The sequence below is a fragment of the Callorhinchus milii genome, unplaced genomic scaffold (assembly GCF_018977255.1).
Source record: "Callorhinchus milii isolate IMCB2004 unplaced genomic scaffold, IMCB_Cmil_1.0 Scaffold5, whole genome shotgun sequence".
Taxonomy (NCBI): Eukaryota; Metazoa; Chordata; class Chondrichthyes; order Chimaeriformes; family Callorhinchidae; genus Callorhinchus; species Callorhinchus milii.
In genome coordinates this window covers 8,793,107-8,806,266 of record NW_024704746.1, presented here as the reverse complement: position 1 = coordinate 8,806,266, position 13,160 = coordinate 8,793,107, and the positions used below count along the sequence as shown (strand labels likewise).

Sequence of the window (13,160 nt, the reverse complement as noted above, 5' to 3'; positions counted from 1 at the left end):
ACCCCCCACAGTAATACCCCAATACCCCCCACAGTAATACCCCAATATCCCTCACAGTAATACCCCAATACCCCACAATAATACCCCAATACCCCCCACAATAATAGCCCCCTCCCCCACAGTAATACCCCAATACCCCCCACAGTAATACCCCAATACCCCCCACAGTAATACCCCAATACCCCCTACAGTAATACCCCACAATAATACCCCAATACCCCCCACAGTAATACCCCAATACCTCCCACAATAATACCCCAATAGCCCCCACAGTAATACCCCAATACCTCTCCACAGCAAAACTCCAATAACCCCCGCAAAACACTTACAGAAATGATTGGTTTTAATATCTTTGATTTTTGATGCATCTACTTTTTGACGAAATGTTAAATGAAGTTCACGGAATACATCAATAATGAAAATTGGATTGAACGTTGTGATTTCTGGAGTTCTCGCTCGCTGTTATAACAGCAAATCCAATCTTTTTAAGATGGTAGTGGTAGATCGCCAGGTTAATTCCTGACGGAAATATGATTGTTTTAACCTATGACTCCAGACATTTTCTTTGGGTGTTCAGATCTTTTAGACGTGAGATGATTTTTTCCCCCTCAAGTTTCACAATGTTGACTTTGTCACAGCAGGATATCTCCAAACGACATAATGCATTTAGTACCCCTGCGAAGATTGCTCCCTCGTGCAGCCCACACAAACACTCCAGTGGAAGATTCTGTTCCAGAGCAGGACACAAAGGGGATCATTTTACATAAGACCTTGAAATGGTTATTTATTTTATAATTGATCTGCTATATCGCCAAACATTTTCACTTCGTCACAAAGCCAAAAGTTAAAATTTCCTCCGTGGCCGATTAAAGTATAACTCAGGTTTTGGATTTTTAATTTTGAATTAATACCGTTAAAACACGCTCCATACAAAAAAATGAAATCAGTATTTATCCACTAACTACAATCAATTCAGTTTACAATATATCCTATGAAGCGCTTTGAGACATCTCAACGACATGATCAGGCGCTATATCAAATGCAAGAATCAATATTCTTACTATTAATAATAAACACCGAAAGAACATCAGAAATGGTTATTCAACTCCAAGGTGAGGTTTTCTCTTGCTCCAGGCAAGCAGCGTCCTACTCTCCGCCTTTCCTCCGTGTGCACAGGCGTGTCTGGTGAAGCGTGTTTGTGAGAGGAGGGAGGACTGCATGCGTGCGTGCAGCTCTCCCACCATGTGTGCAGGCGAGAATTCCTAAATATAACTCTGTTCTTTACATTAGGTACTATCCGACCTTCACTCTCTCCCTTCCCCTACAATTTAAGTATGGAGCCCCATGAATTTTTGCTGTTGTATTTGAGAAAAAAGTCTGGTTTCTGTTGTTAGTTTCCTCACGATATCACCTCTGTTGCCACTTTGGCCTTTATTCATTTAAATATTTAAATTATTGAAAAAAAATCAGATCATTCCTTAGCAGATAAGGTCTGGTTTGGATCCTCGGTAAATGAGTTCAATTGTTGCTAATGAAATAACTTGCATTTAAGAATTGTGAGATTCTGGTACAGAACTAATCTCTCTCTACCTTAATCTAACGATGTGTAGCCATGTTTTTAACAGGTTAGCCCAAATTGGAGTACAGTAGTTGATGGTGTTGCAGGTAAACCACAAGTGTAGTGTAACAGCACAAGTGAACACAGCGTGTTTATTTGAAGTTTTCATATTTACATTAAGCATGTTCATAAAATGCAAAAGAAATTTACAGTGCATTTAATAATATAGAACCAGCATCAAAGCTAATAAAGTTCACAGTTACTTATCACAGAAACATATTAACAATCTGAAACACAGAAGAGACCAGGAATAACAAGATGCCAACAAACAGGAAAATTCAAGTGGTTTAGAGATAGGATGTGTTGCTATATCTTGTGAATTTATTTGAGTGAATGAATGAATTAAATTTACTTGAATACTGTGTTCATCACAGTAAGCAAATTGAAAGATAGACAATATAAAATGCTCAGATATTAAGCATTTCATGAAGTTAACAAAAATCCAATCCCATAATTTAGTTAGCAGATTAAATAGCTATTGTATTAGTGTCCACCTTTATAAGACCAGTGTTTAGGTCCACCTTTGTAAAATTAGTGCTTTTACACCAATACCCTCCATTGAAATTCCTAATAGTCAACCAGTTGTCCAATAGGAAAAAAGACCACATACATTAAAATAAAATCCAGTTCATATTATTTACTGAAGTCAAGACATCGTTCTGCTGCATAAATATAGTATACAAAATCAAATAACCTGAACCTGAAACTAGTTAACATGGCATGCAATAATGACAAGGATCCCACAACAGATCAAATTATATACAAGGAGTGTTATAAAAGTGATAATAAATATTCCTTGTTGCGTTTATCTGCCTCCGAATGCATAGAAATAAGGATCATCTGGGCGGTAGCCGTAAGCTGTAGCTGGGCGTCCAGGGATGCCAACTGGCTGGCCATACCCTTCAGCAGTCAGACTGAAACAGGAAAGAGAGTTAAACATGAATATCTAAAGGATAGAGTGTGAATGTCACAATCAGAGCTGTAGTTACAGCCAATACTACGTTTTACAAATTAACCTTTACAGGTGAACAATTTTCATTGAATTTATCTGAGAAAACAATTCCAATTTGATAGTTATGCTTCAGAGTGACTGAATTTGAAGCCCATTTTTATACACCCACGTTGAACAAAAATAAATAAGTACGGTGACTCCGGAGTGGTAGTGACCACATTACGGGTTGTAAAAAATGGGTTATTAATCAGGTATAATAAAGCCTTTTCCCAAATGTTTACCATGAGCCATTACAGCCCCGGGATTCATTACTGTGAAGCGCTCTGAGACGCCGTCTGGCATGGAGGGCGCTATATAAATCCAAGTTGTTGTTGTTACAGTGCGGGGACTTAGTAATAACCACTCATCAAAGCCACTACAGCACCATTACATTGTGCTTGCTCTGTGCATATTTTGATAATTGCAGGCTACTTCTCTCAGTTTACAAGAACACTCTCAATGGCTTAAACTGAATTCTGAAACCTGGGCTTCAGTCCAAACACTGATAGCTCGTAAAAAGGGTCAGAAACGCAAGAAATTAGGAAATCACTGTCCAGCTTTAATACATCTTAAGGATACGATAGCTGCCAAAGGAAATGTAAATGCCAGATTGGTACAAGAGGAGGCACTCTGTGGAGTTAGGGGACATGGGTGAGAAAAAACATTCTGCACTTAATCTAACTCAAGAGATCCCTTTGCTTCCCTGACCATATTTCACACTTATGTAAAAGTGGGAAAGTGTTGGGAGTAATTTCCTTTGCATTCAATATTTCCTTTGGTATCTATCGATGAAGAATGAGTTAGAGAGTATACTCTAAAGGGAACCAAAATACCAAATCAATATTTTATCGTGCATGCCATAAAAAGTAGACAGGCATTTAAAAGGAACTTAATACAAGGCAATTTCTGCATTTTTTTTCATTGGTTATTTACAAAATTAAAAGCGTCTGAATTTGATTAGTGCATTAGTCTAAACTGCATTTTGGTCACTATCTCATGCACAGCGTTCAATCCTTTACTCGAAAACAGAGTCTAAGTACAAGTGCTCTGGGTCTGTGGTGTTGATGGTGATATTACCTGCAGGAAAAGATGCCAGTAATTAAAGTTCCAAGCAAGATCCACTGAGGGAAAAATTCTTCCCTTGAATTTATTAGTGGGACATGCAATCTAGACAAAATAGCCCACCTGATATTGTGGTTACTAGGAAGCACTGTTACAGGAAGGAGGAAAAATAGCATGGTAAGGAACAAAGAAGTCACCGTTATTTAATGGATTTCACTACAGGACAGCAGCGCATCCTATATAGTGAAGAGCACTTGGTCGGAGATTGTTCTTGCATACAACCAACCAAATGTTGTGTTTCTTGGCAAACAGAATCATAGAATCCTACAACACAGAAGGAGGCCATTCGGCCCATCGTGCCTGTGCCTGTGAAAGAGCTACCCATCTTGAAGAATCCTGTAGCTCAGTGGTTAGAGCACTCGCCTCGCAAGCGAGAGACCTGGGTTCGATTCGTGGCAAGGCGAAACCTTAGACAAGTTTCCTTACTTCAAAGGCCTGATAATCCCTCAAGAAAAGAAAATAATAATAAAATTGATAACTTCAATCCATGACTGTTTGTGGGATACTGCTGTTCGCAACTGACTGCCGCATTTCGCCCACAAATATAGTCAATTCACTTTACAGTATATTTTGTGAAGCGCTTTGAGACGTCTAGAAGACGTGAAAAGCGCTATATTAAATGCAAGAATTATTATTTATTATTAAATCATTCCCACTTCCCCGCTTATTCCCCATAGCTTTGCAATTTTTTTTCTTTTCAAGTATATATTCAATTTCTTTTGAAAGTTATTATTGAATCTACTTTCACCACCCTTTCAGGTATTGCATTCCAGATAAAAACTAATAATCCTTGCATTTGATATAGTGCCTTATCATGTTTTTTAGACTTCTCAAAGAGCTTCACAGTATATACTGTAAAATGAATTGACTACATATTTTGTGGGTGAAACTTAACAACTCACCGTGTAAAAAAAATTCTCATCTCCCCGTTGTTTTTTTTGCCAATCACCTTAAATCTGTGCGCTCTGGTTACCAACCCACCCACCAGTAACAATGTAGATAATAGCCTACTTGTCTAATCTATCTGAAACTGTCACAAATGCAGATGATTTCTGGAACTTGAATATCATTTCAATTACAGGAAAGAAAAACAGCTTGTGTTTATGGTGTCTTAACATGTGGAAATGGTTCAAAGTAATTCTCAGGTAATTGTTGTTGAATGCAATGACTTTTAGCAATCACACTACCTAAATTTATTGCAAAAGGTATGGATTCAGAATCACATTGACAGCAGTCCTCTTTGAGCTACAAAAATAGTGTTGAAAATTGGCAGAAATGTGACCAGCGAAAAGTCACAAAAAGTTTAGTGACGTTCACACAGTCACTAAGCATTTAGAAAAGTAATAATATTCTTCTGTCACTGTTACTGTCCCATCACTGAAACCTCTGTATTACCTTTCCGTAAAGTACATTGAGTCGCAACTATCTAAATCACAGCCATGGAACTAATTGCAGGAATTATTCCTGCAAACAAAATAGGGCTCACACATTGACATCTGCACACCAACATCTCACTGAACATATATCCATCCTTTGTGAGGGACCACAATATAATCTAGCTCTCTGACTGCACCTTCCAACTCTTACTTGGAATAGTGCTCCCAATTAAGCCAAACTGACACTGCCACATTGAAAGCTGAAGCAAATGATTAAGTTTCCATTCTCATAGCTTTTAAAATAACAATCTTTGAATAAGCTAGTAATTTTAAATTGAACGTCGAAGGATTTCATTTGGAAGCGTATGTGTATACCCTACTGCAGTTCAATTCTTGCCCACTTGATGGTGCTTGTTGCACATTGGTGGTTTGAGAGGATCTGCAGGTTTCAGAATGCAAACGAGCACACGTAGGATTGCTTTATTACGCTGAACTGTATATGTGAACAGAACATTCTAAAGTCATGAAAGCATGGGATACGCCAAAATAAAAATCTCCTTGATTCTTTTTTCCCCCCGACAAATGCGAAATTTAACTTCTGCGTAACAACTTGGCAATTTAATAGTATCACAAAACACAAAGAGTTCCAACAACGCGGAAAAGTATCAACTAAGGGTAAAGCACCTAGCTATTAGTTGAAAAATGCCCAAAATACATTGGGGGCGGCGGCAAAGAAATGCATGGCTTAATATTTCAACAGTTGTGGTCCACAGCAGTGGGCTACAAGACTATCCTTTCAACCCTAGGGCCTCGATTTGAATACAGCAGACTATTGGGATGAAATTGTACACTCTCCATTAGCAGTAAGGTCCTCAGTGAAATAATGTTCTTGTATCTTAAACTGAGTTTATGAAACAAATTTTGAAGGGTCCATCAAGGCTCCACAGATTAAGCACAGTTTCCCCAGCTGTGGACCTTACCAAACCCGTTCAATCTCCCGAGGGACGTAACTTACCACAGCTGAAATTTGAAGCTAAAAATGTATTTGGTTCTCTCTTTCTCCTCCCTTCTCTGCTGGATATTCAAGTGTAATGCCGAGCACAGTCATCTGAGTGGGTGCATTCCTCAGGTGACTTATCACATTTGCCCACAAAATATACAGTCAATTTACTTTACAGTATATTCCGCAAAACACTTTGAGACGTCACAACAACGTGATAAGGCGCTATATCAAATGCAAGGAGTATTATTATATTATTATAGTTGAACTGTATCCAAGTCTCTACCATCCTTTTTGGTTACCTGGATATCTGCCAAAGCTACCCTGTGGCTATCGGGAAACACGTGCAAATGATTTTCATAGGCTCAGCCTCCAATGCCTCCTTCATGCTGGTCAAGGGAGCAGAAATACATGAGTTTGAAGTTAATACACTATTGACCTGACAAAATGTGGTTATTATCATTGTTACTGGGAATGATAATTTATCCTATTTAACAATAATAAAGATCTTTTTACTGGAACCGAACAAGGACATTTCAACAAATGCATTAATCCAGGCAAAACCCAAGTGACAGATAAAGAATAAAGATAGATTTCTGCTCAGTTTTGTTTAGTAAAGGTCTGTTTTTCTATTAAGAAGTTTCCATCATTCAAAAAGTAATGACGAATAACAAATGAAGACAGAAAGCCATGATGATTCATCACTTGTGAAGTTTCAAAACTAAGAATATTATTTCCAAGAATGAAGGAACAGTATGCTAACCGCTGTTCTTGCTTGGGAATAAGGGGAAGGTGATGAGCTGGAGGAGGTAGTGTGTGTTCTAAACTGGGTCTATTATAACCTGAGGCATTATTAATAGTTGCCAGCCTGTCTGGCTCATCAATGAGACTTGGAAACTCAAAGCCTTAACAGGAAGGGTGGTCCCAACTGGTCAATCACTGTGAAACTCACCAGTGCATTGTTACTGTATGTTATGTAGTTACAGGCAAAAAACACTGGCCATTTGTACAGATGAGCTGTGTAAATCTTTTTTTACTCCTTCCCATCCACTTTAGTGTAGCAATCTTAATTGAATGTAGTCTGTTGTGGGCAAAGAGTTAAATCTTATTCAAGCACACCCAACCTGAAGTCCAATCGTGACTTCAAACTATATTCTCAACGAGCAACGATTCAGGATATGAAGTGTTTTACCACTAGGCAGTCATTCAACTGATTAATTAAATCATTTCCAGTCGTCATTTATAACTGCTGCTTTTTTTTTTGAGCGCACAGAATTATAATTTTTCCGAGTGCCTTGCCAATCCTGTCAGATGGAATTCCATTCCACAGAAATGAAAGCCCTTTGGGCTATGCAAGTGGCTTGGGTGCTTGATCCCTATCCCATCAAAGCTGACAGCTTTTTCTTAAAATTGGCTTGCAATCCTTGCAAATCGCTCAGCAAATGTCAGATTTCAGATCAGATCCTTTGTTAAAAATTGCAAGAATTAATTTGTTTTTTTAGACTTTGTCCAAGTCTCTGTATCATCTGTCAAGGTTCAGATCCTGAAATACTATATAGCCATTTTCTTGAAATTTTACAAACTCTATCCGAGACTCCTTTTAAAACAGGCCACAGCTCTCTTGATGGTTTTTTACAGTTCTAGGTTAAAACTATTAACTATTTTTTCTGCACTGGACAGAGAGGGAAAAAATCAATTGAAATTAATTTTAGATGTTTGAAACTGAGTGGCTGAAGCTGGCTATGAACGCTATTTACTCAGATAAGCGGGAGTTTATCTGTAACGTTCACACTTTCCTAACTCATGAGTCAGCTCCTGGCTCAGGCACATCAAAGAGACACTTGATTCTCAATGAGAGGACGTCTGCTAATTTCAGGATTGTGTACAGCTCAAGTCTACCAGCCACAGAGCAGAGGCAAACAATCCAGACAAGTAAATAGCTCAATCAAGTTTACAGCAGTAACTTTAATGAACTTTTTCAGCCAGTGTTAACATTTAGGGCTTTTCTCTTCTACCGCCTGCTCAAATTTTGCGAGATTACAATTTTTGTCAGCGATGTACCATAAATCTATTTTTAGGCAGCCCTCTCTCTAGATTCCTCCCACTCAACATATAAACACTGCATATTGTATGTAAGTAATCATACTATCAAGTCTGAGTTACTGTGGCTCCAGGCAGGACAAAATATTGTTCACTTCCACCGTATTGCTTTCTATTGTACTTCTGATGATCACAAAAGCAATGAATTCTGCAATGACAGATACCATAATATTTAAAAGAAATACTAAATCATAATGAATTAGGTTCCTAAGATGCACCGATATTTTGAGGCATCTCTGTACTGCTGATAGCAATGTGTACGCACTCTGTTCTTGCTAATTGAGTTAGAGCTTGCATGAATGGTCAATCTATTTCTTAAACTCTTCAAATGTAGAAATACAAAGGAACACTGTGTGACCACTTTCGGTCTGTCCTAAACCACAAGCAAAAATAATGACAGCATATAAACCTAGACTTTAAACAAAACTAGGTTTTTACCATAGTAAGCCGAGTTTTCCTTCCAGGAAGTTTCTGGGGTTTTACTCATTCACTAAACCACGTCTTTGATCTGCCTTGCCTGTCACTTCTCAGGTTACAGTCCTTTCAAAATGCAGTAAATATCAAGTGGTTAGCTGGTAATTCCATTTGATTTTTAAAAAAAATTCCTTTCAAATGATCACATGCTGTTCAGGGCACCACTGCCAGCTGTAGATTTCCTTTTCAAAAGCGGCTACGATTCTTGTAGCAACATATTTCCTCCCCTCCCCACCCCCTTCGCCCCCGTACTCTTGAATCTGCTTCAAATCTCATCTGGGAGAAATACAAGCTAAAACTGCGAATTACCCAAAGAGGGAAGAACACCTTCCAGTTAATCGGTCTGCCCTGTTGAGTGTTCTGTGCCTATTGCAGTAAACACACTGTTTTGCAGTATTAAGATGATTAAATTCCCCCTTCCCCCCGTTAAAGGCCCTTGATGGGTAAGAAATCAAAAGAGTAATGTGCGACTGAGTTGCATTTATTCCTTTCCGCTGGTGACTCGCGAAGGCGTCTGTGCTATTTTGATAGTCCTTCAAAAAAAATGTCACAGTAAATATATGACCCAGACCAACATAGCATTACTAACTGAAAATTATCAGCTATGTTAAAAATTTCAAATTTCTCTGCTGCTACTTTAACAAAATGCACTGACCCTCTGGAACGTCCTACCTCAATATCTCTTCTTAGCTCCTTCAGGTTTCATTATTAAAGTTTCAAGTTTAGCCTGGAAAAAATTCTGCTGTAAAAAGTATCACATCTCCAGTACGCTTCTGTTAAGAACATCTCCATTCTCAATCCCTGGTTAGATGCTTTTCACAGATGAGAATTCCTTGGTCTTAGCAGCACAGGAGATAGATACCATTGAAATTAAGTTCTCATTTTAAAAAAAGGTGAGAGAAACTGAGAGTGCGAATTGAGAAAATAAGTGATAGGTAATATATGTAAAATATTATTATTGATTGTTTTGTCCTTGGGATTTTAATGGATTATACTACTACTAATAATAATCCTTACATTTGGTATCACATCGTTGACATGTCTCAAAGTGCTTCACAGTGCCCAGTCAGTTACTATAAAGTGAATTGACTGTGTATTTTGTAGGGGTTAAGAGGGACAGTAATAAACCATCCTGATGGTTAAGTTCACTGAAATAATGTTTTCTTCAATGTCATGCTGCACGTGCTGAAATGTACACAACAGGTCAGCCCATAGAGACCAGAGTTCTGTAGACCTGCCAGCAGCCTAGGGGTGATTCACATTTATGCATGACACCCGATTTAGATTCCAAGTAACAATCTTTTTAAAATCAAATAATTTCTGCTTTGAAGCAATATCTAAAAGATTTTTTTTTGGCGTGGGGGTGGGTGGGGGGGAAAGGAGAAAGAAAGAGAATTAAGAGAATGGGAAATTGCATAGCGTCAATATTAATACTCTGACAATGTCTCAACAGCACTGAATACAACGAGTTCAATTTTACTTGTCACCTACGTGTTACCTACGAATATGCAGTACACGGCCCTGCAAAAATTAATCATCAGCAGCTTAATACCTCTGCTAAGCCAGGAAAATCTTGGCAACATATGCCTTTTCCTAAAATATCAAACTAGCTCATATCCTTACCTCCCTCCAGAGCACTTAATAGTCACATTCAATTTATATGCAACTGTTGAACAAAGGAGAAATGCCAAATGTTTTAAGAGCTTGTATTCTTTTTGGGTGCCTTCCTCGGCTATAAATCGAACAATTAAAAAACGACAGTGCATGATATACTTTTTTTTAAATTGTTCATGTTCAAAATAAATCTTCTGCCACTTGGACAAAAATTGCTTGCAATATAGCGGATTAATTTTACATACTCAGAAAGCAAGATTGAGGTCAATTTCTGTGGCATGAATGAAATGCTCTTGTTTAAAAATGTTAGGAATAATCAACTTTTGCCAGTGCATTACTCATATTAAACACTAAAACTGTACTTTTGTTTCTGAGTAACAAACATTAAGCACAGTTCCTCTGATATAAAGTACATGAACCATCCAGGTCACCTTTTCAAATGCCGGCATTCTATTCCTTCTCACAAGTTTACTTCAACAAAGTGAGTGTAAAAAAGTGACATTAAAAACTATGGCCCATTAAAGTCTATTAGTTGCAGTACCAACATTAACATTTAATTTATAGGATAGTGCTATAATTTATAGGTTTTGTTTGAAAGGATTATTGTTATTGTTAATTCACCCACAATATACAGCCAATTCACTTTACGATATATCCTGTGAAGTGCTTTGAGAAGTCTCGAAGACATGATAAAGCGCTTCCCGAGCAGGGTGAAAAGTGGGGAAAGTTTCCGTACTCTGTTCACCTAGAGGTAAGTAGAAACCCAATTGTTAGTCAATTGGCGGATCAGTTTTCTGGGGGAAATAATCCCTTCAAAACAAAAAATACAAATATATATACTGTATAATAATAATTTGGTCACTCAATCCACGACTGTTTGTGGGACACTGCTGTACGCAATTGGCTGCCATGTTTCACCTACAAAATATACAGTCAATTCACTTTACAGTATATTCTGTGAAGCACTTTGAGACGTCTAGAAGATGTGATAAGGCGCTTTATCAAATGCAAGGATTATTATTATTTTATTAACTCCAAGGTTTTTTTAATTAAAATAAAGTTTAATATGAAAGGCTGTACTGCAGATTTCTTTATCTAGATAGGTTTCACTCAACCTCCTTATATTTGGTCCTGAGTGGTTACATTCTTGAGAGAAAATTAAGTATTGGTTATACGACCTAACAAAAATGAAACATATTTAATATTGTCGGCACACATGGGGCAAAATGCCTTACACCTTTACTGCTCATTCTTCCAGCGGTAAACAAATGAAAGCATTCTCAAAGCTAACTTCACTCGTCTAATAATAAGAAGTAGCAGTACATTAATGAGGACTGTTGATGCGAGTTGTCACTGAACTCAGCAAGACTTGCATTCAGTGCCATGAGCTCAAAACAAACAGTTTTACTGTAGCACTCCAGCATAATGTTTGCTGTCTTACCTACAGCAATTTTGATTCTGCCAATGTTCTCTCTCCCACACTCCTGAAGACACAGACTCATGCTGATGTCTGTGTCTTCAGGACACAGAAGACTCATGCTGATGTACCGTTCCATTAGCACAATCCAGTCTGTTGCCCAAGGGACCATTTGCCTCAAACGAATCTGGACATTAAGTGTCAGCCAAGCTGATTGACTTTAGAGGGTATCAAAGCCAAATCTAATCTTGTTTTTACCCACTCTCCATACAAATACACTTCCCTACAACAATAATAGACTACCGCTGATTCGGTTGAGATCAGCTGAGGACATGATAGGAATCAAACTTGTAACCTTTCTGGTCTTTATTGGTTTAGTGAACACCAGTGGTACCAATTTGCTAGTCAGTAAACAAAACTGGAAACCATATTAAGTTAGTGCACCTAAAGTTCCAAAAAGCCCTGTGACGTACCAAATGAGATTGATCCAAATAAATGCTTGTGAATTTCAATGTTGAGACACGGATGCGGATGACTTCAATACAAATCAAAGCTAAGGCACATCATGCTGTCACATGATGCCCCAGAATAAGCTTCTAAATAATAGTTCCTGTCAATATACATCAAATGCGGGGGCAGAAAAAATGAGCTAGTGGATTTACACTTCAAAGCAGTAGAATTCTTGATCTAAAAAGAACAAGCTCTGCATAAGGTGAAATGCGATGGTTTGGGAATTGAGTTCTAATATATTAAATACACAAACACTTATGTTTGAAAAGGCATTTGGATCATTTCTTCAGTCTGTACAGTACTTGGTGATGCTCAGTCCTGGAACACTGAACGCATGAACATGATCTAGCAATGCAACCCAGCCCGAAGGCACTGACACTGATACTGTAGAGTACACCACCAGGAAGTGATGACTCACTCAAAAGGTTAAACATCTGATGAACCTAGTGCATCATTTTGTAATGTGAATATTTTGATTAATATCACCACAACTTTTTTAAAAAAGTTATAATTAATGATCCACCAGAGACTCCCAACAAACTAATATGTATTTGTTTCTTTTTTCGCTGCATCAACCTCAGCTGAAGTTCGGCAGCGAGGGAAAGGGAAAAGAAACCAGCCAACAAGTTGTTCCATTTGAAGCAAATATCCAGTTAACTCATCTTACAAAAAACTCTCGTACCTAATTCTAACCCTATCTTGGCCCAAATAAACATTTGGTATGTTTGCACTGTCCTGACCTACCCCAGCACAGATAACTATTCCTGTTAAAATTCACCTTTCCATATTTACTCCTACGCTTCAGATACTGATCCCCTGCTTCACTGAGCTGGTCAGGAACCTAGACATCTTGTTTGACCCTCAGCTGTCCTTTACCTGCCCTTGCCCCAAATCCCTTAATACCCTGACCTAACAAATATTTATCTACCTCCATCTTT

At 38.1% G+C, this 13,160-nt stretch overlaps 1 protein-coding gene across 3 annotated transcripts in view; it reads right to left on the bottom strand.

The window, feature by feature from the left end:
* Positions 1 to 1,684: 1,684 nt before the first annotated feature.
* Positions 1,685 to 13,160, bottom strand: part of kifap3a (kinesin-associated protein 3a) — a 93,907-nt gene continuing 82,431 nt past the window's right edge. For all 3 annotated transcript variants that reach the window (XM_042335401.1, XM_042335402.1, XM_007895553.2), the window contains exon 21: positions 1,685 to 2,532. In XM_042335401.1, coding sequence (XP_042191335.1) covers positions 2,424 to 2,532 — 109 coding nt within the window. In that variant the 3' untranslated portion in view covers positions 1,685 to 2,423. The remainder of the gene's footprint in view (positions 2,533 to 13,160) is intronic.